Source organism: Mustelus asterias, chromosome 6 (genome assembly GCF_964213995.1).
Source record: "Mustelus asterias chromosome 6, sMusAst1.hap1.1, whole genome shotgun sequence".
NCBI lineage: Eukaryota > Metazoa > Chordata > Chondrichthyes > Carcharhiniformes > Triakidae > Mustelus > Mustelus asterias.
The window spans coordinates 145467575-145493308 of NC_135806.1; the positions used below are offsets into that span (position 1 = coordinate 145467575).

General features: G+C 48.1%; 1 protein-coding gene across 1 annotated transcript in view; it reads right to left on the reverse strand.

The window, feature by feature from the left end:
* Positions 1–3088: 3088 nt before the first annotated feature.
* spef2 (sperm flagellar 2) overlaps positions 3089–25734 on the reverse strand; it is a 386645-nt gene continuing 363999 nt past the window's right edge. The window contains exons 41-42 of the mRNA XM_078213897.1: positions 3408–3677; positions 3089–3310 (exon numbers count right to left, since the gene is read on the reverse strand). Of these exons, the coding sequence (XP_078070023.1) occupies positions 3089–3310; positions 3408–3677 (492 nt within the window). The remainder of the gene's footprint in view (positions 3311–3407; positions 3678–25734) is intronic.

Sequence of the window (25734 nt, forward strand, 5' to 3'; positions counted from 1 at the left end):
GCGACAGCCACTTCCCAGGAATCTTTAAAAAGGTGCGATAAGGAGACGCAAAGTGTTGTGGATTAGAGAAAGAATTTAAATGGAAGAAACAGAGAAAAAGATCGAGAAAAGAGAGCGAGAGAGAGAGAAAGGGAGAGAGAGAGAGAGAGAGAAAGAGAGAGAGAGAAATTGAAGGTAGAGTAACTCCAGGAGTCGGCTGTTGGGGAACAGTGCTTAAATTGCACAAAATAAAAACCATAAGCCTGTGGTGAACACAAACAGGTCCCAACTGGGACAATGGTTTCACAAGTCATCAGTAGATTCTCAATTCCAGATATTTTTTATTAAATTCAAATTCCCCACTATTTGCCATGGTGGGATTTGAACCTGAGTTCCCAGAACGTTAGCTGAGTTTATAGAACATAGAACATAGAAAGCCACAGCACAAACAGGCCCTTCGGCCCACAAGTTGCGCCGATCACATCCCCACCTCTAGGCCTATCTATAGCCCTCAATCCCATTAAATCCCATGTACTCATCCAGAAGTCTCTTAAAAGACCCCAACGAGTTTGCCTCCACCACCACCGACGTCAGCCTATTCCACTCACCCACCACCCTCTGAGTGAAAAACTTACCCCTGACATCTCCTCTGTACCTACCCCCCAGCACCTTAAACCTGTGTCCTCTCGTAGCAACCATTTCAGCCCTTGGAAATAGCCTCTGAGAGTCTACCCTATCCAGACCTCTCAACATCTTGTAAACCTCTATCAGGTCACCTCTCATCCTTCGTCTCTCCAGGGAGAAGAGACCAAGCTCCCTCAACCTATCCTCATAAGGCATGCCCCCCAATCCAGGCAACATCCTTGTAAATCTCCTCTGCACCCTTTCAATGGCTTCAACATCTTTCCTGTAATGAGGTGACCAGAACTGCGCGCAGTACTCCAAGTGGGGTCTAACCAGGGTCCTATAAAGCTGCAGCATTATCTCCCGACTCCTAAACTCAATCCCTCGATTAATGAAGGCCAGTACGCCGTACGCCTTCTTGACCGCATCCTCCACCTGCGAGGCCGATTTAAGAGTCCTATGGACCCGGACCCCAAGGTCCTTCTGATCCTCTACACTGCTAAGAATGGTACCCTTCATATTATACTGCTGCTTCATCCCATTGGATCTGCCAAAATGGATCACCACACACTTATCCGGGTTGAAGTCCATCTGCCACTTCTCCGCCCAGTCTTGCATTCTATCTATGTCTCGCTGCAACTTCTGACATCCCTCCAAACTATCCACAACACCACCTACCTTGGTGTCGTCAGCAAACTTACCAACCCATCCCTCCACTTCCTCATCCAGGTCATTTATGAAAATGACAAACAGCAAGGGTCCCAGAACAGATCCCTGGGGCACTCCACTGGTCACTGACCTCCATGCAGAGAAAGACCCCTCCACAGCCACTCTCTGCCTTCTGCAGGCAAGCCAGTTCTGGATCCACAAGGCAACAGCCCCTTGGATCCCATGCCCTCTCACTTTCTCAAGAAGTCTTGCATGGGGGACCTTATCGAACGCCTTGCTGAAGTCCATATAGACCACATCCACCGCTCTTCCTTCGTCAATGTGTTTGGTCACATTTTCAAAGAACTCAACCAGGCTCGTAAGGCACGACCTGCCCTTGACAAAGCCGTGCTGACTACTTTTGATCATACTAAACTTCTCTAGATGATCATAAATCCTGTCTCTCAGGATCCTCTCCATCAACTTACCAACCACTGAGGTTAGACTCACCGGTCGGTAATTTCCCGGGCTGTCCCTGTTCCCTTTCTTGAATATAGGGACCACATCTGCAATCCTCCAATCCTCCGGAACCTCTCCCGTCTCCATCGACGATGCAAAGATCATCGCCAAAGGCTCCGCAATCTCCTCCCTCGCCTCCCACAGTAACCTGGGGTACATCCCATCTGGTCCCGGCGACTTACCAACCTTGATGCCATTCAATAGTTCCAACACATCCTCTTTCGTTATGTCCACATGCTCGATCCTTTCTGTCCACCGCAAACCAGCAGTACAACCACCCAGATCCCTTTCCACCGTGAATACCGAGGTAAAGTATTCATTAAGCAGCTCCGCCATTTCTAACGGTTCCGCACAAACTTTTCCCCCTTCTGGATTAATAGTCTAGCGATAATCCCACGAGGCCATCGCCCCCCCACCAGTCCATCATGGCCCCTTTTTTGGGCTTCCAGCTTCTCTTCCACCGTTCCATTTAGGTTTGGGAATGTAAAGCTGAGCCTGGTCTGTAGGTGCCTGCCAATCAGTAACTTGGCTGGGGCCACATCTATTGTTACACGTGGCATCGTTCAATAATTGAAGATGAATGTGCCAGTTTGGTGTCTACAGATCCCCTGGTCTGATTTTTCATTCCCCTTTTAAAAGCTTGGACAGCTCATTCCACCAGTCTGATGGTGATGAGGGTCTGGGCGCACATGTCATATTCTATTTGTTTCCGTAAATGTCCTCAATTCCCTACCTGGTAAATGGCGTTCCGTTGTCCATCACAAAATCTCCCAGGATTCTATGAGTACTAAAGGATGGTGGTTGTTTGTCGATCGGGCTCTGCCAATCCAGTGCACCTCCATCCTCTTAGAATGGGCGTCGATTAACAATAAAAACTTGGAGCCTGTGAGTGCTCCAGCCAAACCTGCATGTATCCTAACTCATGGCCTTCCTGGCCATTCCCACGGTGTAGGGGAGCTACTGGTGGTGCCTTCTGGTTTTCCTGGAACATTCTACATATTTTTGCCATCCTCTCTATGTCCCCGTCACTCCCAGGCCACGAGATGTAGTTTCTCAGTAACATCTTCATTTTTGATAGCCCTGGATGGCCATTATGCAGTTGTTGAAGGATGGGCCTTTCAGCGGGACATGGGATAACTACCCGGGCTCCCCACAGGATAATGCCATCTTCTATGCTTAATTCCGGATACTTTGTCACATACAGCTTCAAGTCTCGTGCCGGACATTCCTGCATTCCTCCATTTAACATCACGTGGCCTAACTTTGCCCATGTGGGATCATTCCGAGTCCAAGTCTTAATTTGTTTTATCGAAACTGTTCAGGTGTCCATAAAATTTAATGTCACCACCACCTTGTCCATTGTAAACTCCACCAGAGGTCCAAACTCGACTGGGTGGAGGCTGTCTTTGTCAACCCCGTATCCGAGGTTCGTTACCTCAGCTGTTTGGAAAATGCATTTCTCTGTTTTTAGTCTGACCCCGACTTCTGAAAACTGTTGCAAGTCTTCCTCTAAATTTTCATGGTGTTCCTTGACTGGCTCCTGTGTTTCGAACATTGTCTCAGTAAACTGCTACTCTGGGTATTCGCTGCTATATGCCTTCCATTACTCTCTGGAAAACGGCACATGCTGCAGATACCTGAAAGGGTAGGCGGGTGAATTTGTACAAACCCTTGAGCCTGTTTACCGTCAGGTACTTTCTTGATGACTCTTCTCGTTCTAACGGGAGGTGCGCGTGGCTCATATCCAGCTGTGTGACTATCTGGCCTCCGGATAGCTTTGCATCGAGGTTGTCTATTTGTGGTACTGGATATTTCTCCAAGTGAGATGCTCTGTTCATCGTCATTTTATAATCACGGAGGCAGATTGTGTTGTCGGGCTTTAACACCGGGACTACCGGTGTGGCCCACTCAGAAAATTACACGGGTCGAATTATCCCCAGCTCTTCTAATCGCTTCAGTTTGGTCTCCATGTTCACTCATAGCGCGTATGGAACTGGTCTAGCCTTTATTTTTCCAAGGCCTGTCTGGAAAACCTCTGGGTGCTTTCCTATTCCCTCAGATAAGTTTTCTGCCCATTTTGAAAATTTGCTGCCAATCCAGTTGCTTCCCAAAAGGCTGGGCCCTGGTCCTTGTACCAATATCAACAGGAGCCGGACTGTTTGCTGCCCGTGTGTGACTGGGGTTACAGTGGTTCCGATTACTTGTAATGGCTCTCCTGTATAAATTGCCAATCTTGCCTTAGTGTCCCTCAACTGGAGTGAAGAGAAACCCAATCATAATCTTTGAAATTCTCACTCCCCGCAATGTTACTGCAGCTCCCGTGTCCACCTCCCTGGTCATTGGGTGTCCAATTCACCCGGTGCTGTATCGGGGCCCCCTTCGATGTGGTGACAATTTAATTGTGCTCGATCCTTCTCTTCAGCCTGATTATCTGATAGGTTCTGTTTTGGGGTGGTGTCGCCCTTTGATAGGGTCGCTGTGCGCTCTGCGTGTTTCGGTCACCTTGCTTGGGGTGGGCTCCCTGGCTGCCTACACAGCGCTATTGCGCTGCCGCACCCTGAACTGCATCATTCCCTCACATCCGGTCCCGGGAATTCCGGGTTTCCTTGCTTGCTTGTTTTCCCTCACCCAAGGCTGGGGATCACGCGTAGAGTCATAGAGTCATAGAGGTTTACAGCATGGAAACAGGCCCTTCGGCCCAACTTGTCCATGCCGCCCTTTTTTTTAAAAAGACCCCGAAGCTAATCCCAATTGCCCGCATTTGGCCCATATCCCTCTATACCCATCGTACCCATGTAACTATCTAAATGCTCTTTAAAAGATAAAATTGTACCCGCCTCTACTACTACCTCTGGCAGCTTGTTCCAGACACTCACCACCCTCTGTGTGAAAAAATTGCCCCTCTGGACACTTTTGTATCTCTCCCCTCTCACCTTAAACCTATGCCCTCTAGTTTTAGACTCCCCTACCTTTGGGAAAAGATATTGACTATCTACCTAGTCTATGCCCCTCATTATTTTATAGACCTCTATAAGGTCACCCCTCAGCCTCCTACGCTCCAGAGGAAAAAGTCCCAGTCTATCCAGCCTCTCCTTATAACTCAATCCATCAAGTTCCGGTAGCATCCTAATAAATCTTTTCTGCACTCTTTCTAGTTTAATAATATCCTTTCTATAATTGCATACAGCTTTCCAAGTCTTGTACAACTTCAACAAGATGTCCCAACTCCTGTATTCAATGTTCTGACCGATGAAACCAAGCATGTCGAATGCCTTCTTCACCACTCTGTCCACCTGTGACTCCAATTTCAAGGAGCTATGAACATGTACCCCTAGATCTCTTTGTTCTGTAACTCTCCCCAACGCCCTACCATTAACTGAGTAAGTCCTGCCCTGCTTCAATCTACCAAAATGCATCACCTCGCATTTATCTAAATTAAACTCCATCTGCCACTCGTCACCCATTGGCCCAATTGATCAAGATCCTGTTGCAATTGGAGATAACTTTCTTCACTGTCCACCATGCCACCAATCTTGGCGTATGTTCAACTGGCATCCCGAGTCTGCAGCAGGTTCGCCCGAACCTAAGGACATTATTACCGAGAGATAAAGACAAAATACTGCGGATGCTGGAATCTGAAAGAAAAACAGAAAATGCTGGAAAATCTCAGCAGGTCTGACAGCGTCTGTGGAGAGAGAAACAGAGCTAACATTTTGAACTGAAACACCGGCTCTATTCTCTCTCCACAGATGCTGTCAGAGCTGCTGAGATTTTCCAGCAGTTTCTGTTTTTGTTATCTCTCGCTCCTTGCAGTTCCCGGACACCCTCCCTCCTCATTTCTCCCGAGCTAAAGCCCGCATGATGGCTTTTTAAATCGAGGTTTGGTTCTGTCAAAAACCTTTTTTGTGTTGCTTGATCATTTATGCCGCATACTAATCGGTCTCTCAGCACTTCCCGCAATGCTGGGCCATACTCGCAATGACCCACCAGATTTGTTAGTCAGGAATTCCCTCACTGGTTCCCCTGTAAATCCAGTCGCTGTATTGAATCTGAACCATTGCAAGATCACAGAAGGTTTAGGATCGTAATGATTTCCCACCATTTCCACTAACTTGTCTTGGACCCGTGTTGCCGAATACGGCAGACATTTTATAATGCTGAATGTTGCAGCCCCACACACACTCATCCGGGGGACGTTTTAGAAACATAGAAACATAGAAAACTACAGCACAAAACAGGCCCTTCGGCCCCACAAGTTGCGCCGAACATATCCCTACCTTTTAGGCCTACCTATAACCCTCCATCCTATTAAGTCCCATGTACTCATCCAGGAGTCTCTTAAAAGACCCTATTGAGTTTGCCTCCACCACCACTGACGGCAGCCGATTCCACTCGCCCACCACCCTCTGTGTGAAAAACTTCCCGCTAACATCTCCCCTGTACCTACCCCCCAGCACCTTAAACCTGTGTCCTCTCATAGCAGCCATTTCCACCCTGGGAAAAAGCCTCTGAGAGTCCACCCGATCTATGCCTCTCAACATCTTGTATACCTCTATTAGGTCTCCTCTCATCCTACGTCTCTCCAAGGAGAAAAGACCGAGCTCCCTCAGCCTATCCTCATAAGGCATGCCACTCAATCCAGGCAACATCCTTGTCAATCTCCTCTGCACTCTTTCAATCTTTTCCACATCCTTCCTGTAATGAGGCGACCAGAACTGAGCACAGTACTCCAAGTGGGGTCTGATGAGGGTCTTATATAGCTGCATCATTATCCCCGGACTCCTAAACTCAATCCCTCGATTGATAAAGGCCAGCACACCATACGCCTTCTTAACCACCTCCTCCACCTGCGGGGCCGATTTTAGAGTCCTTATGGACCCGGACCCCAAGGTCCTTCTGATCCTCTACCGTACTAAGAGTCTTTCCCTTTATATTGTACTCCTTCATCCCATTCGACCTGCCAAAATGGACCACTACGCATTTATCTGGGTTGAAGTCCATCTGCCACTTCTCCGTCCAGTCTTGCATCCTATCTATGTCCCTCTGTAACTTCTGACATCCCTCCAGACTATCCACAACCCGACCAACCTTCGTGTCATCGGCAAACTTACCAACCCATCCCTCCACTTCCTCATCCAGGTCATTTATGAAAATGACAAACAGCAAGGGTCCCAGAACAGATCCCTGGGGCACACCACTGGTGACCGACCTCCAATTAGAAAAAGACCAATTAGAAATACCCACTCTCTGCCTCCTTTGGGCAAGCCAGTTCTGGATCCACAGGGCAGCAGCCCCTTGGATCCCATGCCCTCTCACTTTTTCGAGAAGCCTTGCATGGGGGACCTTATCGAATGCCTTGCTAAAATCCATATAAACCACATCTACCGCTTTCCCTTCGTCAATGTGTTTAGTCACATTTTTGAAGAACTCCACCAGGCTCGTAAGGCACGATCTGCCTTTGACAAAGCCATGCTGAGTATTCTTGAGCATACTAAACCTCTCTAAATGCCCATAAATCTTGTCCCTCAGGATCTTCTCCATCAGCTTACCAACCACTGAGGTTAGACACACCGGTCGGTAATTTCCTGGGCTATCCCTATTCCCCTTCTTGAAAATAGGAAGCACATCCGCAATCCTCCAATCCTCCGGCACCTCTCCCGTCTCCATTGATGACGCAAAGATCATCATCAGAGGCTCTGCAATCTCTTCCCTCGCCTCCCACAGTAACCTGGGGTACATCCCATCCGGACCCGGCAACTTACCTATCTTGATGCCATTCAAAGATTCCAGCACAACCTCTTTGTTAAAGTGCACATACTCAATCCTTTCAATCCACCGCAAGCCCACAGTACATCCACCCATGTCCTTCTCCTCTGTGAAAACTGAGGCAAAATACTCACTAAGCACCTCTGCCATTTCTACTGGTTCCGTACTGATTTTCCCGCCTTCACCTTTTATAGGCCCCATTCCTTCACGTCTCATCCTTTTACTCTTCACATATTTATAGAATGCCTTAGGGTTTCCCTTAATTCTACCTGCCAAGGCCTTCTCGTGACCCCTTCTGGCTCTCCTAATTTCCTTCTTTAGTCCCTTCCTACAAGCCGTATACTCATCTAGATCCCTATCTTTGCCAAGCTCTCTGAACCTTTTGTACGCTTTCCTTTTCTTCTCGACTAGGTCCTGCACAGCTTTCGTGCACCACGGTTCCTTTAACCTACCAACTCCTCCCCGTCTGCTCGGAACATTGTCCAGTAGAACCCTAGACAGACATTCCTTGAAAAACTGCCACCTCTCTTCAGTAGATTTCCCCGAGAATACCTCCTTCCAATTTACTCCTCTAATTTGCTGCCTTATGTCTGCATATTTCCCCTTACTGCATATAAACACTTTCCTAGCTTGCCTGATCCTCTCTTTTTCCAATGCAAGCATAAAGGAGATAGAGTTATGATCGCTATCCCCAAGATGCTCTCCCACTGAGAGATCTGACACCTGTCCAGGCTCATTGGTCAGTATCAGATCAAGTACAGCCTCTCCTCTTGTAGGCTTGTCCTCATGCTGTGTCAGGAAACCCTCCTGAACACACCTAACAAACTCCTCCCCACCCAATCCCCTTACCCGAGGGATATTCCAATCTATGTTTGGGAAATTAAAGTCTCCCATCACAACAACTCTGCTATTATTGCAACTCTCCAGGATCTGTTTCCCTATCTGCTCCTCCACCTCCCTGTCACGATTGGGCAGCCTATAGAAAACTCCCAGCAAAGTGATCGACCCCTTCCCACTCCGAACTTCCATCCACAGAGACTCTGTAGACAATCCCTCCACAGCATACACCTTCTCTACAGCTGTGACACTATCCCTGATCAGCAGTGCCACTCCACCCCCTCTCTTGCCTCCCTCCCTGTCCTTCCTGAAACATCTGAATCCCGACACCTGGAGTATCCAGTCCTGTCCCGGAGACATCCAAGTCTCTGTAATGGCCACCACATCACACTTCCAGGCATCGATCCACGCTCTGAGCTCATCCCCTTTATTCACTAAACTCCTGGCATTAAAGTAAACACATCTCAATCCTTTGGTCTGAGCTCTCCCCTTCTCAATCCCCCGTCCATCCTCCCTCTTCCACTGTCTATAACCCTTCTCAGTTTGCGAGCTAACTTCCTCGCTCCCAGTCATCTCGTCTCGATCCCCTCCCCCCAACCTATCTAGTTTAAACTCTCCCCTGATTGCTGATTATCTGCTATTTTGTTGCCTGAAGGAAGGGCCTCATTCTCTCAGCATATTGTGGCCAGTCCTCAATACTCGGGTCGTATAGATCCAATTTCCCAAAAAATGGCATTACAAAAACTGAATGATACAGGCTCACCAGGATCTGATCAGTAAGGTTACCAAAACTTTCCTTTTACCTCGTCGCCAGTATAATAACTCCAGGAGTCGGCTGTAAAGGTGCTTATTGCACAGAATAAAGTAAAGCAAAACCACAAGCCCGTGGTGAACACAACAGGTTCCAATCGGGACAAAAGGAATAATGGACCCACTCAGGAGCCTTTTATATGAGTCACGTCAGGAAAACTCCATCTGGCTGATTAATTACCAATCCCCAGGGAGCTCGTATCCATCAGGTCCCATAGCGACGTCAGTCAGTGATTCCCCATGCATGTCCTGGGGGTTGTCACAGAAGGAAATTGGTATTAGTAAGAAGTATACATAGGGAAATTAAGGGGACTAAAGTACGATAAGTCCTCAGAAACTGATATTGTGCATTTCCAAGATTTGCCAGAGGTTGCTAATGAGACAGTGGATGCATTGGAGATTATTGTCCAAAATCCGATAGATTCTGGAATAGTTCCTGAAGATTGGAAGTTGGGAAATGTCACCCATTATTTAAGAGAGGGAGAGAGAAAATAGGGAACTGTGGACCGGTTAGCCTCACATCAGTGGGAGGGAAAATGCTGGAATCTATTACAAAGATGTGACTGACAAAATGACACTTGGACAGCCATGATCTGATTGGCATTGTCAGCATGGATTTACAAATAGGTAGTCACGTTTGATGAACCCTGTTAGGAGTTTTTTGAAGATGTTACTAACAAAATTGATAAAGGAGAGTCAATGGATGCAGTGTATTTCGACTTTAGAAGGCTTTTGATAAAATCCCCCACAAGAAACTAATCAGCAAAATGAAAGCACGTGAGATAGGAGGCAACATACTGTCAAGGATTGAGGATTGGCTAACAGACAGAACGCAGCGAGTAGGAATAAACGGGTCATTCTGGCATTGGCAGTCTGCGGCTGATGGGATCCCTGTGAGGATCAGTACTTGGGACCTCCAGCTGTTCACAATATTTATCAATGATTTGGATGTGGAGACCAAATGTAATATTTCCAAGTGTGCAGATAATACAAAGCTAGGTGGGAATGTGTGTTGTGAGGAAGGTGTAAAGCGGCTACGGGAGGATTTGTACAGACTTAATGAGTGGGCAAGAACGCGGCAGATGGAGTGAAATGTGGGGTAATCCACTTGGGTAGAAGAAGGAACAAATGTTCAGAATATCTCCTAAATGAGTGTCCTCATCAATACGTGACTGAAGGCTAACATGAAAGCAACAGATATTGGGAAGGCTAATGGTATATTGACCTTTATTACAAGAGGATTTGAGTACAGGGGGAGTGAGGTTTTGCTTCAACTGTACAGAAACTGAGTCAGACTGCACCTGGAGCACTGTGTGGCCCTTTGGTTCCCTTACCTTAGGAAGGTATAGAGGCCGTAGAGGGAGAGCAACAGATGTTCACCAGACTTGTTTCTGGGATGGCGGGACTGTCTTATGGAGAGAGATTGGGCAAACTGGAACTGAATTCTCTCGAATTTCAAAGGAGAGGTGACCTCATTGAAAGTTACAAAATACTGAAAGGAATAGACAGGGGAGATGTGGGTAAGACATTTCCCTGGTTGGAGAGTCGAGAACCAGGGGTACAGTTTCAAAATAACGGGGAAGCCTTTCGGACTGGGATGAGGAGGAATGTCTTTACACCTGAGGGTGGCGAATGTGAGGAATTCTCTAACCCAGAGACTGTGGAAGCTCAGACACTGAGTGTGCTGAAAGCAGAGATTGACAGATATTAATGCTGTAAAATGATTTGGTGACAATGTGGGGAAAATGCCTCATCAGTCAGTCAACAGAAAGAATCATAGAATCCCGACACGACAGAAGGAGGCCATTCAGCCCATCGAGTCTGCACCGACCACAATCCCACCCAAGCCCTATTCCCATAACCCCATATATTTACCCTGCTAATCCCCCTGACACTAAGGGACAATTTAGCATGGCCAAAGGCCTAACTTGCACATCTTTGGACTGTGGGAGGAAACTGCAGCACCCGGAGAAAAGCCACGCAGACACGAAGAGAATGTGCAAACTCCACACAGACAGTGGCCCAAGCTGGGACTCGAACCCAGGTCCCTGGCGTTGTGAGGCAGCAGTGATAACCACTGTGCTACCAGTCATGATCATAATAAATGGCTTAATAGGCTGAATGGCCTGCTGTTCCGAGGCAGAGAGAGCAGGAGATAGGGAGACAGAAGTAGCATGAGTGAGCAAGCAGAGAGATTGAGAGAGGGAAGGAGAAGGAGGGACAGAGAGGGAGGGGGAGGGAGGGACAGATGGAGGGAAGGACAGAGGGAGTGAGAGGGCCAGTGAGAGGGACAGATAGACATAGAAACATAGAAACTAGAAGCAGGAGGAGGCCATTTGGCCCTTGGAGCCTGCTCCGCCATTCATTTTGATCATGGCTGATCATCAAATTCAATATCCTGATCCCTCCTTCCCCCCATATCCCTTGATCCCTTGAGCCCCAAGAGCGAAATCTAATTTCTTCCTGAAATCAGACAATGTTTTGGCCTCGACTACTTTCTGTGATAGTGAATTCCACACATTCACCACCCTCTGGGTGAAGAAATTTCTCCTCACCTCAGTTCTAAAAGGTTTCCCCCTTATCCTCAAACTATGAACCCTAGTTCTGGACTTCCCCACCATCGGGAACATTCTTTCTGAATCTACCCTGTCTAACCCTGTTAGAATTTTATAAGTTTCTATGAGATCCTCTCACTCTTCTAAACTCCTGTGAATATTTGATTGAGTTTTTTGAAGGGGTAACCAAGAAGGTAGATGAGGGCAGTGCAGTTGATGTTGTCTACATGGACTTTAGCAAGGCCTTTGACAAGGTACCGCATGGTAGGTTAAATCTCACGGGATCTAGGGTGAGGTAACTAAATGGATACAAAATTGGCTTCTTGGCAGAACAGTAAGAGGTCTCACAACACCAGGTTAAAGTCCAACAGGTTTATTTGGTAGCACAAGTGACACCCCGGAAGCTTGTGCTACCAAATAAACCTGTTGGACTTTAAGCAAATAAACCTGTTGGACTTCTTACTGTGCTAACCCCAGTCCAACGCTGGCAACTCCACATCTTATAGAACATAGAACAGTACAGCACAGAACAGGCCCTTCGGCCCACGATGTTGTGCCGAGCTTTATCTGAAACCAAGATCAAGCTATCCCACTCCCTATCATCCTGGTGTGCTCCATGTGCCTATCCAATAACCGCCTAAATGTTCCTAAAGTGTCTGACTCCACTATCACTGCAGGCAGTCTATTCCACACCCCAACCACTCTCTGAGTAAAGAACTTACCTCGGATATCCTTCCTATATCTCCCACCACGAACCCTATAGTTATGTCCCGTGGTAATAGCTCCATCCACCCGAGGAAATAGTCTTTGAACGTTCACTCTATCTATCCCCTTCATCATTTTATAAACATAGAATATAGAAAGCCACAGCACAAACAGGCCCTTCGGCCCACAAGTTGCGCCGATCACATCCCCACCTCTAGGCCTATCTATAGCCCTCAATCCCATTAAATCCCATGTACTCATCCAGAAGTCTCTTAAAAGACCCCAACGAGTTTGCCTCCACCACCACCGACGTCAGCCGATTCCACTCACCCACCACCCTCTGAGTGAAAAACTTACCCCTGACATCTCCTCTGTACCTACCCCCCAGCACCTTAAACCTGTGTCCTCTCGTAGCAACCATTTCAGCCCTTGGAAATAGCCTCTGAGAGTCTACCCTATCCAGACCTCTCAACATCTTGTAAACCTCTATCAGGTCACCTCTCATCCTTCGTCTCTCCAGGGAGAAGAGACCAAGCTCCCTCAACCTATCCTCATAAGGCATGCCCCCCAATCCAGGCAACATCCTTGTAAATCTCCTCTGCACCCTTTCAATGGCTTCAACATCTTTCCTGTAATGAGGTGACCAGAACTGCGCGCAGTACTCCAAGTGGGGTCTAACCAGGGTCCTATAAAGCTGCAGCATTATCTCCCGACTCCTAAACTCAATCCCTCGATTAATGAAGGCCAGTACGCCGTACGCCTTCTTGACCACATCCTCCACCTGCGAGGCCGATTTAAGAGTCCTGTGGACCCGGACCCCAAGGTCCTTCTGATCCTCTACACTGCTAAGAATGGTACCCTTCATATTATACTGCTGCTTCATCCCATTGGATCTGCCAAAATGGATCACCACACACTTATCCGGGTTGAAGTCCATCTGCCACTTCTCCGCCCAGTCTTGCATTCTATCTATGTCTCGCTGCAACTTCTGACATCCCTCCAAACTATCCACAACACCACCTACCTTGGTGTCGTCAGCAAACTTACCAACCCATCCCTCCACTTCCTCATCCAGGTCATTTATGAAAATGACAAACAGCAAGGGTCCCAGAACAGATCCCTGGGGCACTCCACTGGTCACTGACCTCCATGCAGAGAAAGACCCCTCCACAGCCACTCTCTGCCTTCTGCAGGCAAGCCAGTTCTGGATCCACAAGGCAACAGCCCCTTGGATCCCATGCCCTCACTTTCTCAAGAAGTCTTGCATGGGGGACCTTATCGAACGCCTTGCTGAAGTCCATATAGACCACATCCACCGCTCTTCCTTCGTCAATGTGTTTGGTCACATTTTCAAAGAACTCAACCAGGCTCATAAGGCACGACCTGCCCTTGACAAAGCCGTGCTGACTACTTTTGATCATACTAAACTTCTCTAGATGATCATAAATCCTGTCTCTCAGGATCCTCTCCATCAACTTACCAACCACTGAGGTTAGACTCACCGGTCGGTAATTTCCCGGGCTGTCCCTGTTCCCTTTCTTGAATATAGGGACCACATCTGCAATCCTCCAATCCTCCGGAACCTCTCCCGTCTCCATCGACGATGCAAAGATCATCGCCAAAGGCTCCGCAATCTCCTCCCTCGCCTCCCACAGTAACCTGGGGTACATCCCATCCGGTCCCGGCGACTTACCAACCTTGATGCCATTCAATAGTTCCAACACATCCTTTTTCTTTATGTCCACATGCTCGATCCTTTCTGTCCACCGCAAACCAGCAGTACAACCACCCAGATCCCTTTCCACCGTGAATACCGAGGTAAAGTATTCATTAAGCAGCTCCGCCATTTCTAACGGTTCCGCACAAACTTTTCTCCCTTCACCTTTTAAGGGTCCTATGCCTTCACATCTCATCCTTTTACTCTTGACATATTTGTAGAAAGCCTTGGGATTCTCCTTAATCTTACCCGCCAAGGCCTTCTCATGACCCCTTCTCGCTCTCCTAATTTCCTTCTTAAGCTCCTTCCTACATCCCGTATACTCCTCTAAATCCTTAACACCTCCTAGCTCTCTGAACCTTCTGTACGCCTCTCTTTTCTTATTCACCAGGTTCATCACAACCTTCGTGCACCACGGTTCCCGTACCCTACCAACACCCCCCTGTCTCATCGGAACGTTGTCATGCAGAGCTCCAGACAAACATTCCTTGAAAATCCTCCACTTTCCTTCGGTACTTTTCCCCAAGAATGCCTCCTTCCAATTTACCCGTCTAATTTCCTCCCTGATGACACTGTATTTCCCTTTACTCCAGAGAAACACTTTCCTAGCCTGCCTGATCCTATCTCTTTCCAATGCTATCGTGAAGGAGATAGAATTATGATCGCTATCCCCAAGATGCTCACCCACCGAGAGATCCTCCACCTGTCCAGGTTCATTAGCCAGCACCAGATCAAGTACAGCCTCTCCTCTAGTAGGCTTATCCACATACTGTGTCAGGAAACTCTCCTGGACACACCTAACAAACTCCTCTCCATCCAAACCCCTAGCCCTAGGGATATTCCAATCTATGTTTGGGAAATTAAAATCTCCCATCATGACAACTCTGTTATTCCTACATCTCTCCAGGATCTGTTTCCCCATCTGCTCCTCAACATCTCTGTTACTATTGGGCGGCCTATAGAAAACACCCAGCAATGTTACCGACCCCTTCCTGTTCCTAACCTCCACCCACAGAGACTCCGTAGTCAATCCCTCCACGGCGTCCACCTTCTCTACAGCCGTGACACTATCCCTGATCAACAGTGCCACTCCCCCCCCTCTCTTGCCTCCCTCCCTGTCCTTCCTGAAACATCTAAAACCCGGCACCTGAAGCACCCAGTCCTGTCCCTGAGACATCCAAGTCTCCGTAATGGCCACCACATCACAATTCGAAGCAGCAATCCACGCTCTAAGCTCATCCACTTTATTCACTACACTCCTGGCATTAAAATAGACACATCTCAGACCTTCAGCCTGAGCACTTCCCTTCTCCATCACTCGTCTAACCTCCCTCTTACCCTGTTTACATTCCTTATCTATTTACGAGCTAACCTCCTCGCTCTCAGTCCCCTCATTTCGATTCCCTCCCCCCAACCTTTCTAGTTTAAAGTCTCTCCAGTAGCCTTAGCCAACCTTCCCGCCAGGATATTGGTCCCCCTGGGATTCAAGTGCCACCCGTCTTTTTTAAACAGGTCACACCTGCCCCTAAAGAGGTCCCAATGATCCAAGTACCCAAATCCTTGTCCCTTGCTCCAGTCCCTCAGCCACGCATTCATTCTCCACCGATTCCTGTTCTCACTCTCCCGCGGCACAGGCAGCAATCCCGAGATTACTACCTTTGCATTCCTCTTTCTCAGCTGTCTACCTAACTCCCTATATTCTCTTTTCATGACCCCTTCCCTCTTCCTACCTATGTCAGCAGTACCTATATGCATCACGACCTTCGGCTCCTCTCCCTCCCCCTTCAGGATTTCTGGGACTCGACCAGAGACATCCCGGACCCCTGCACCAGGGAGACAAACCACCATCCGAGAGTCCCGTCTGTGTCCGCAAAAACGCCTATCTGACCCCCTCACCGTAGAGTCCCGTAAACGTCTATTAAGTCTCCCCTCAACCTCCTCCACTCCAGAGAGAACAGCCCGAGCTCCCTCAACCTTTCCTCATAAGACCTACCCTCCAAACCAGGCAGCATCCTGGTAAATCTCCTCTGCACTCTTTCCAGCGCTTCCACATCCTTCTTATAGTGAGGTGACCAGAACTGCACACAATATTCCAAATGTGGTCTCACCAAGGTCCTGTACAGTTGCAGCATAACCCCACAGCTCTTAAACTCCAACCCCCTGTTAATAAAAGCTAACACACTATAGGCCTTCTTCACAGCTCTATCCACTTGAGTGGCAACCTTTAGAGATCTGTGGATATGGACCCCAAGATCTCTCTGTTCCTCCACAGTCTTCAGAACCCTACCTTTGACCCTGTAATCCACATTTAAATTAGTCCTACCAAAATGAATCACCTCACATTTATCAGGGTTAAACTCCATCTGCCATTTTTCAGCCCAGCTTTGCATCCTATCTATGTCTCTTTGCAGTCTACAACAGCCCTCCACCTCATCCACTACTCCACCAATCTTGGTGTCATCAGCAAATTTACTGATCCACCCTTCAGCCCCCTCCTCTAAGTCATTAATAAAAATCACAAAGAGCAGAGGACCAAGCACTGATCCCTGTGGCACTCCGCTAGCAACCTGCCTCCAGTCCGAAAGTTTTCCATCCACCACCCTCTGTCTTCGATCAGATAGCCAATTACCTATCCAATCGGCCAAATTTCCCCCTATCCCACACCTCCTTACTTTTATCATAAGCCGACCTTGGGGGACCTCATCAAACGCCTTACTAAAATCCATGTATATGACATCAACTGCCCTACCTTCATCAACACACTTAGTTACCTCCTCAAAAAATTCAATCAAATTTGTGAGGCACGACGTGCCCTTCACGAATCCGTGCTGACTATCCTGGATTAATCCGCATCTTTCTAAATGGTCGTAAATCCCATCCCTAAGGACCTTTTCCATTAACTTACCAACCACCGAAGTAAGACTAACCAGTCTATAATTACCAGGGTCATTTCTATTCCCCTTCTTAAGCAGAGGAACAACATTCGCCACTCTCCAGTCCTCTGGCACCATCCCCGTGGACAGTGAGGACCCAAAGATCAAAGCCAAAGGCTCTGCAATCTCATCCCTTGCCTCCCAAAGAATCCTAGGATATATTTCATCAGGCCCAGGGGACTTATCGACCTTCAGTTTATTCAAAACTGCTAGTACATCCTCCCTCCGAACATCTACTTCCTCCAACCTATTAGCCTGTAACACCTTCTCTTCCTCAAAAACATGGCCCCTCTCCTTGGTGAACACTGAAGAAAATATTCACTCATCACTTCTCCTATCTCTACTGACTCCATACACAAGTTCCCGCTACTGTCCTTGACCGGCCCTAACCTCACCGTGGTCATTCTTTTATTCCTCACATAAGAGTAAAAAGCCTTGGGGTTTTCCTTGATCCGACCCGCAAGGACTTCTCATGCCGCCTCCTAGCTCTCCTAAGCCCCTTTTTCAGCTCATTCCTTGCTAACTTAAGAACGTAAGAAATAGGAGCAGGAGTAGGCCATCTAGCCCCTCGAGCCTGCCCCGCCATTCAATAAGATCATGGCTGATCTGAAGTGGATCAGTTCCACTTACCCGCCCGATCACCATAACCCTTAATTCCCTTACCGCTCAGGAATCCATCTATCCGTGATTTAAACATATTCAGCGAGGTAGCCTCCACCACTTCAGTGGGCAGAGAATTCCAGAGATTCACCACCCTCTGAGAGAAGAAGTTCCTCCTCAACTCTGTCCTAAACTGACCCCCCTTTATTTTGAGGCTGTGCCCTCTAGTTCTAGTTTCCTTTCTGAGTGGAAAGAATCTCTCCACCTCTACCCTATCCAGCCCCTTCATTATCTTATAGGTCTCTTGAATTAATTAAATAATTAACTTGTAACCCTCAATCGAGCCATCTGAACCTTGTTTCCTCATCCCTACATAAGCTTCCCTCTTCCTTTTTACAAGACATTCCACCTCTTTTGTGAACTCTGGTTCCCTCACTCGGCCATTTCCTCTCTGCCTGACAGGAACATACCTCTCAAGGACACACAGTATTTGTTCCTTGAAAAAGTTCCACTTTTCATTAGTGCCTTTCCCTGACAGTTTCTGTTCCCAACTTATGCCCCCTAATTCTTGCCTAATCGCATCATAATTACCTCTCCCCCAATTGTAAACCTTGCCCTGCCGTCCGGCCCTATCCCTCTCCATTGCAATAACAAAAGACACCGAATTGTGGTCACTATCTCCAAAGTGCTCTCCCACAACCAAATCTAACACTTGGCCCGGTTCATTTCCCATTACCAAATCCAATGTGGCCTCATCTCTTGTCGGCCTATCCACATATTGTGTCAGGAAACCCTCCTGCACACACTGCACAAAAACTGCCCCATCTGAACTATTCGACCTACAAAGGTTCCAATCAATATTTGGAAAGTTATAGTCCCCCATGACAACTACCCTGTGACCCCCACACATATCCACAATCTGCTTAGCAATTTCTTCCTCCACATCTCTATTACTATTTGGGGGCCTATAGTAAACTCCTAACAACGTGACCGCTCCTTTCCTATTTCTAACTTCAGCCCATATTACCTCAGTGTGCAGATCCCCCTCGAAGTGCCTTTCCGCAGCCGTTAAACTATCCTTGATTAACAATGCTACTCCTCCATCTCTTTTACCAGCTTCCCTACACTTACTGAAACATCTATACCCCGGAACGTCCAACAACTATTCCTGTCCTTGTTCTACCCATGTCTCCGTAATGGCCACAACATCGTAGTCCCATGTACCAATCCACGCCCCATCATCATCGTCTACCTTGTTCCGGATGCTCCTTGCATTGAAGTAGACACACTTCAACCCACCTTCCTGTCTACTGGTACCCACCCTTGACCTTGATACCTTCCCCAATACCTCATTACCCTCTACACTGACCTCCGGACTACAACTCCTTTTCCCACACCCCCCCTGACAAATTAGTTTAAACCCCCTGAAGAGCCGTAGCAAATTTCCCTCCCAGGATATTGGTGCCCCTCTGGTTCAGGTGCACCCCATCCTGTTTGTACAGGTCCCACCTTCCCCAGAATGTGTTCCAATTATCCACGTATCTGAAACCCTCCCTCCTACACCATCCCTGCAACCACATGTTTAACTGCACTCTCTCCCTGTTCCTCAACTCGCTATCACGTGGCACCAGCAACGTACCAGAGATGACCACATGTTTTGCCTTGGCTCTCAGCTTCCAGCCCAGCTCCCTAAATTCCTGTTTTAAATCCCCGTCCCTTCTCTTACCTATGTCGTTGGTATCAATGTGTACCACGACTTGTGACTGTTTCCCCTCCCCCTTAATAATCTGGAAAACACGGTCCGAGATGTCACGGACCCTGGCATCCGGTAGGCAACATACCATCCGTGAGTCTCTTTTGCTGCCACAGAACCTCCTATCTATCCCTCTAGCTAACGAGTCCCCAATAACTATTGCCCTCCTGCTCTCCCCCTTACCCTCCCGAGCCACAGGGACAGACTCAGTGATGACAGAAGCCAGAGGGTGGTTGTGGAGGGTTGTTTTTCAAACTGGAGGCCTGTGACCAGCGGTGTGCCTCAGGGATCAGTGCTGGGCCCACTGTTATTTGTCATTTATATTAATGATTTGGATGAGAATATAGGAGGCATGGTTAGTAAGTTTGCAGATGACACGAAGATTGGTGGCATAGTGGACAGTGAAGAAGGTTATCTCGGATTGCAACTCGGATCTTGATCAATTGGGCCAGTGGGCTGATGAATGGCAGATGGAGTTTAATTTAGATAAATGCGAGGTGATGTATTTTGGTCGATTGAACCAGGGCAGGACTTACTCAGTTAATGGGAGGGCAAATGTGAGGTAACGCATTTTAGACAAATGTGAGATAATGCATTTTGGAAGGTCTAATACAGATAGGAAGTATACAGTAAATGGCAGAACCCTTTAGAGTATTGATAGGCAGAGGGATCTGGGTGTACAGGTACACAGGTCATTGAAAGTGGCAATGCAGGTGGAGAAGGTAGTCAAGAAGGCATACGGCATGCTTACCTTCATCGGCTAGGGCATTGAGTTTAAAAATTGGCAAGTCATGTTGCAGCTTTATCGAACCTTAGTTAGGCCGCACTTGGAATATCGTGTTCAATTCTGGTCGCCACACTACCAGAAGGATGTGGAGGCTTTGGAGAGGGTACAGAAAAGATTTACCAGGATGTTGCCTGGTATGGAAGGCATTAGCTATGAGGAGAGGTTGTAGAAACTTGGTTTGTTCTCACTGGAGTGACGGAGGTTGAGGGGCGACCTGATAGAAGTCTACAAGATTATGAGAGACATGGACAGAGTGGATAGTCAGACGTTTTTTCCCAGGGTGCAAGAATCAATTACTAGGGGGCATAGGTTTAAGGTGCGAGGGGCAAGGTTTGAAGGAGATGTACAAGGCAGATTTTTTACACAGAGAGTAGTGGGTGCCTGGAACTCTTTGCCAGGGGAGGTAGTGGAAGCGGATACGGTCGTGACTTTTAAGGGGCGTCTTGACAAATACATGAATAGGATGGGAATAGAGGGATACGGTCCCCGGAAGGGTACGGGGTTTTAGTTAAGTCAGGCAGCATGGTCGGTGCAGGCTTGGAGGGCCGAAGGGCCTGTTCCTGTGCTGTAATTTTCTTTGTTCTTTGTTCTTTGTTCTGGGGTATTGGGAGTTACAGAACAAAGATATCTCGGGGTACAGGTTCATAGCTCTTTGAAAGTGGAGTCACAGGTGGACAGAGTGGTGAAGAAGGCATTCGCATGCTTGGTTTAATTGGTCAGAACACTGAATACAGGAGTTGGGACGTTGTGTTGAAGTTGTACAAGACATTGGTAAGGTCACACTTGGTATACTGTGTGCAATTCTGGTCATCCTATTATAGAAAGGATATTATTAAACTAGAAAGAGTGCAGAAAGGATTTACTGGCACTTGATGGTTTGAGTTATAAGGAGAGGCTGACTTGACTGGGACTTTTTTCTCTGGAGCGTAGAAGGCTGAGGGGTGATCTTATAGAGGTCTATAAAATAATGAGGGGTAGAACATAGAACATAGAACATAGAACAGTACAGCACAGAACAGGCCCTTCGGCCCACGATGTTGTGCCGACCTTCATCTGAAACCAAGATCAAGCTATCCCACTCCCTACCATCCTGGTGTGCTCCATGTGCCTATCCAATAACCGCTTAAATGTTCCTAAAGTGTCTGACTCCACTATCACTGCAGGCAGTCCATTCCACACCCCAACCACTCTCTGCGTGAAGAACCTACCTCTGATATCCTTTCTATATCTCCCACCATGAACCCTATAGTTATGCCCCCTCGTAATAGCTCCATCCACCCGAGGAAATTGTCTTTGAACGTTCACTCGATCTATCCCCTTCATCATTTTATAAACCTCTATTAAGTCTCCCCTCAATCTCCTCCGCTCCAGAGAGAACAGCCCCAGCTCCCTCAACCTTTCCTCATAAGACCGACACTCCAAACCAGGCAGCATCCTGGTAAATCTCCTCTGCACTCTTTCCAGCGCTTCCACATCCTTCTTATAGTGAGGTGACCAGAACTGCACGTAATATTCCAAATGCGGTCTCACCAAGGTCCTGTACAGTTGCAGCATAACCCCACGGCTCTTAAACTCCAACCCCCTGTTAATAAAAGCTAACACACTATATGCCTTCTTCACAGCTCTATCCACTTGAGTGGCAACCTTTAGAGATCTGTGGATATGGACCCCAAGATCTCTCTGTTCCTCCACAGTCTTCAGAACCCTACCTTTGACCCTGTAATCCACATTTAAATTAGTCCTACCAAAATGAATCACCTCACATTTATCAGGGTTAAACTCCATTTGCCATTTTTCAGCCCAGCTTTGCATCCTATCTATGTCTCTTTGCAGCCTACAACACCCCTCCACCTCATCCACGACGCCACCAATCTTGGTGTCATCAGCAAATTTACTGATCCACCCTTCAGCCCCCTCCTCTAAGTCATTAATAAAAATCACAAAGAGCAGAGGACCAAGCACCGATCCCTGCGGCACTCCGCTAGCAACCTGCCTCCAGTCCGAAAATTTTCCATCCACCACCACCCTCTGTCTTCGATCAGACAGCCAGTTACCTATCCAATCGGCCAACTTTCCCTCTATCCCACACCTCCTTACTTTCATCATAAGCCGACCATGGGGGACCTTATCAAACGCTACAGTACAAACGGTACAGATCAGCTCGATAGTCAATATCTTTTCCCAAAGGTAGGGGAGTCTAAAACTAGAGGGCATAGGTTTAAGGTGAGAGGGGAGAGATACAAAAGGGTCCAGAGGGGCAATTTTTTCACACAGAGGGTGGTGAGTGTCTGGAACAAGCTGCCAGAGGTAGTAGTAGAGGCGGGTACAATTTTGTCTTTTGAAAAGCATTTAGACAGTTACATGGGTAAGATGTGTATAGAGGGATATGGGCCAAATGCGGGCAATTGGGACCAGCTCAGGGGTTTAAAAAATAGGGTGGCATGGACAAGGTGGGCCGAAGGGCCTGTTCTCATGCTGTAAACCTCTATGACTCGAATATAATCCTAACCGACTTAGTCTCTCCTCATATGACAGAGCTGCCATCCCAGGAATCAGCCTGGTAAACCTTCGCTGCACTCCCTCTATAGCAAGGGCATCCTTCCTCAGATAAGGACACCAAAACTGCCCACAATATTCCAGATGTGGCCTCACCAACACCCTATACAATTGCAGCAAAACATCCCTATTCCCATACTGAAATCTTCTCGTGATAAAGGCCAACATACCATTTGCCTTCTTTACTGCCTGCTGTACCTGAGCGCTTACTTTCAGCGACTGATGCACGAGGACACCAAGGTCTCGCTGAGTATCCGCCTCTCTCAATTTACACCCATTCAAATAATAATCTGTCTTCCTATTATTGCTCCCAAAGTGGATAACCTCACATTTATCCACATTATACTGCATCTGCCATGCAGATACCCACACACTCAGCCTGTCCAAATCACACTGAAGCATCTCTGCATCCTCCTCACAGCTCACCCTCCCACCCAACTTTGTATCATCTGCAAATTTGGAGATAATACATTGAGTTCCCTCTTCCAAATCATTAATATATAATGTGAACAGTTGGGGTCTTGGCACAGATCCCTGCGAAACCCCACTGGTCACAGACTGCCAATCAGAAAAGACTTATTTACTCCAACTCTTTGCTTCCTATCTGCTAACCAGCTTTCTATCCGTCTCAAGGCATTGCCTGCAATCCATGTGCTTTAACTTTACACAGTAAAGACAGAGGGAGGGACAGGGACAGAACCTCTCCCTCAGAGGGAGGGAGGGAGAAGGAGTGAGAGGGACAGTGGGAGGGAGAGGGAGGGACAGGGAGAGGGAGCGTAAAGAAGGGACAGAGGGAGAGAACGAGAAGGAGGGACAGAGGGACAGAGCAAGAAGGAGGGATAGAGGGAGGGAGCGAGAGGGAATGAGCCAGAGGGAGGGAGCCAGTGGGACAGAGGGAGGGAGGGAGAGGGACAGAGGGAGAGGGAGAGGAACAGAGGGAGAGGGACAGAATGAGAGGGACAGAGGGAGCGGGACAGAGACGGAGGGAGAGGGACAGAGGGAGAGGGACAGAGGGAGAGGGACAGAGGGAGAGGGACAGAGAGGGACAGAGGGAGAGGGACAGAGGGAGAGGGACAGAGAGAGAGGGACAGAGAGAGAGGGAGAGGGACAGAGGGAGAGGGACAGAGGGAGAGGGACAGAGGGAGAGGGACAGAGGGAGAGAGCGATGGAGATAGAGTGAGAGGGACAGAGGGAGAGGGACAGAGGGAGAGGGACAGAGGGAAAGGGACACAGGGAGAGGAACAGAGGGAGAGGGACAACGAACAAAGAACAGTACAGCACAGGAAACAGGCCCTTCGGCCCTCCAAGCCTGTGCCGCTCCTTGGTCCTACTAGACCAATCGTTTGTATCCCTCCATTCCCAGGCTGCTCATGTGACTATCCAGGTAAGTCTTAAACGATGTCAGCGTGCCTGCCTCCACCACCCTACTTGGCAGCGCATTCCAGGCCCCCACCACCCTCTGTGTAAAAAACGTCCCTCTGATGTCTGAGTTATACTTCGCCCCTCTCAGCTTGAGCCCATGACCCCTCGTGATCGTCACCTCCGACCTGGGAAAAAGCTTCCCACTGTTCACCCTATCTATACCCTTCATAATCTTGTACACCTCTATTAGATCTCCCCTCATTCTCCGTCTTTCCAAGGAGAACAACCCCAGTCTACTCAATCTCTCCTCATAGCTAAGACCCTCCATACCAGGCAACATCCTGGTAAACCTTCTCTGCACTCTCTCCAATGCCTCCACGTCCTTCTGGTAGTGTGGCGACCAGAACTGGACGCAGTACTCCAAATGTGGCCTAACCAGCGTTCTATACAGCTGCATCATCAGACTCCAGCTTTTATACTCTATACCCCGTCCTATAAAGGCAAGCATACCATATGCCTTCTTCACCACCTTCTCTACCTGTGTTGCCACCTTCAAGGATTTGTGGACTTGCACACCTAGGTCCCTCTGTGTTTCTATACTCCTGATGACTCTGCCATTTATTGTATAACTCCTCCCTACATTATTTCTTCCAAAATGCATCACTTCGCATTTATCCGGATTAAACTCCATCTGCCACCTCTCCGCCCAATTTTCCAGCCTATCTATATCCTGCTGTATTGCCCGACAATGCTCTTCGCTATCCGCAAGTCCAGCCATCTTTGTGTCATCCGCAAACTTGCTGATTACACCAGTTACACCTTCTTCCAAATCATTTATATATATCACAAATAGCAGAGGTCCCAGTACAGAGCCCTGCGGAACACCACTGGTCACAGACCTCCAGCCGGAAAAAGACCCTTCGACCACTACCCTCTGTCTCCTATGGCCAAGCCAGTTCTCCACCCATCGAGCCACTTCTCCTTGTATCCCATGAGCCTTAACCTTCTTAACCAACCTGCCATGTGGGACTTTGTCAAATGCCTTACTGAAATCCATATAGACGACATCCACGGCCCTTCCTTCATCGACCGTTTTTGTCACTTCCTCAAAAAACTCCACCAAATTTGTAAGGCACGACCTCCCTCTTACAAAACCATGCTGTCTGTCACTGATGAGATTGTTCCGTTCTAAATGCACATACATCCTGTCTCTAAGAATCCTCTCCAACAACTTCCCTACCACGGACGTCAAGCTCGCCGGCCTATAATTTCCTGGGTTATCCCTGCTACCCTTCTTAAACAACGGGACCACATTCGCTATCCTCCAATCCTCAGGGACCTCACCCGTGTCCAAAGAAGCGACAAAGATTTCCGTCAGAGGCCCAGCAATTTCATCTCTCGTCTCCCTGAGCAGTCGAGGATAGATGCCATCAGGCCCTGGGGCTTTGTCAGTTTTAATGTTCCCTAAAAAACCTAACACTTCCTCTCTTGTAATGGACAGAGGGAGAGGGACAGAGGGAGAGGGACAGAGGGAGAGGGACAGAGGGAGAGGGACAGAGGGAGAGGGACAGACGGAGAGGGAC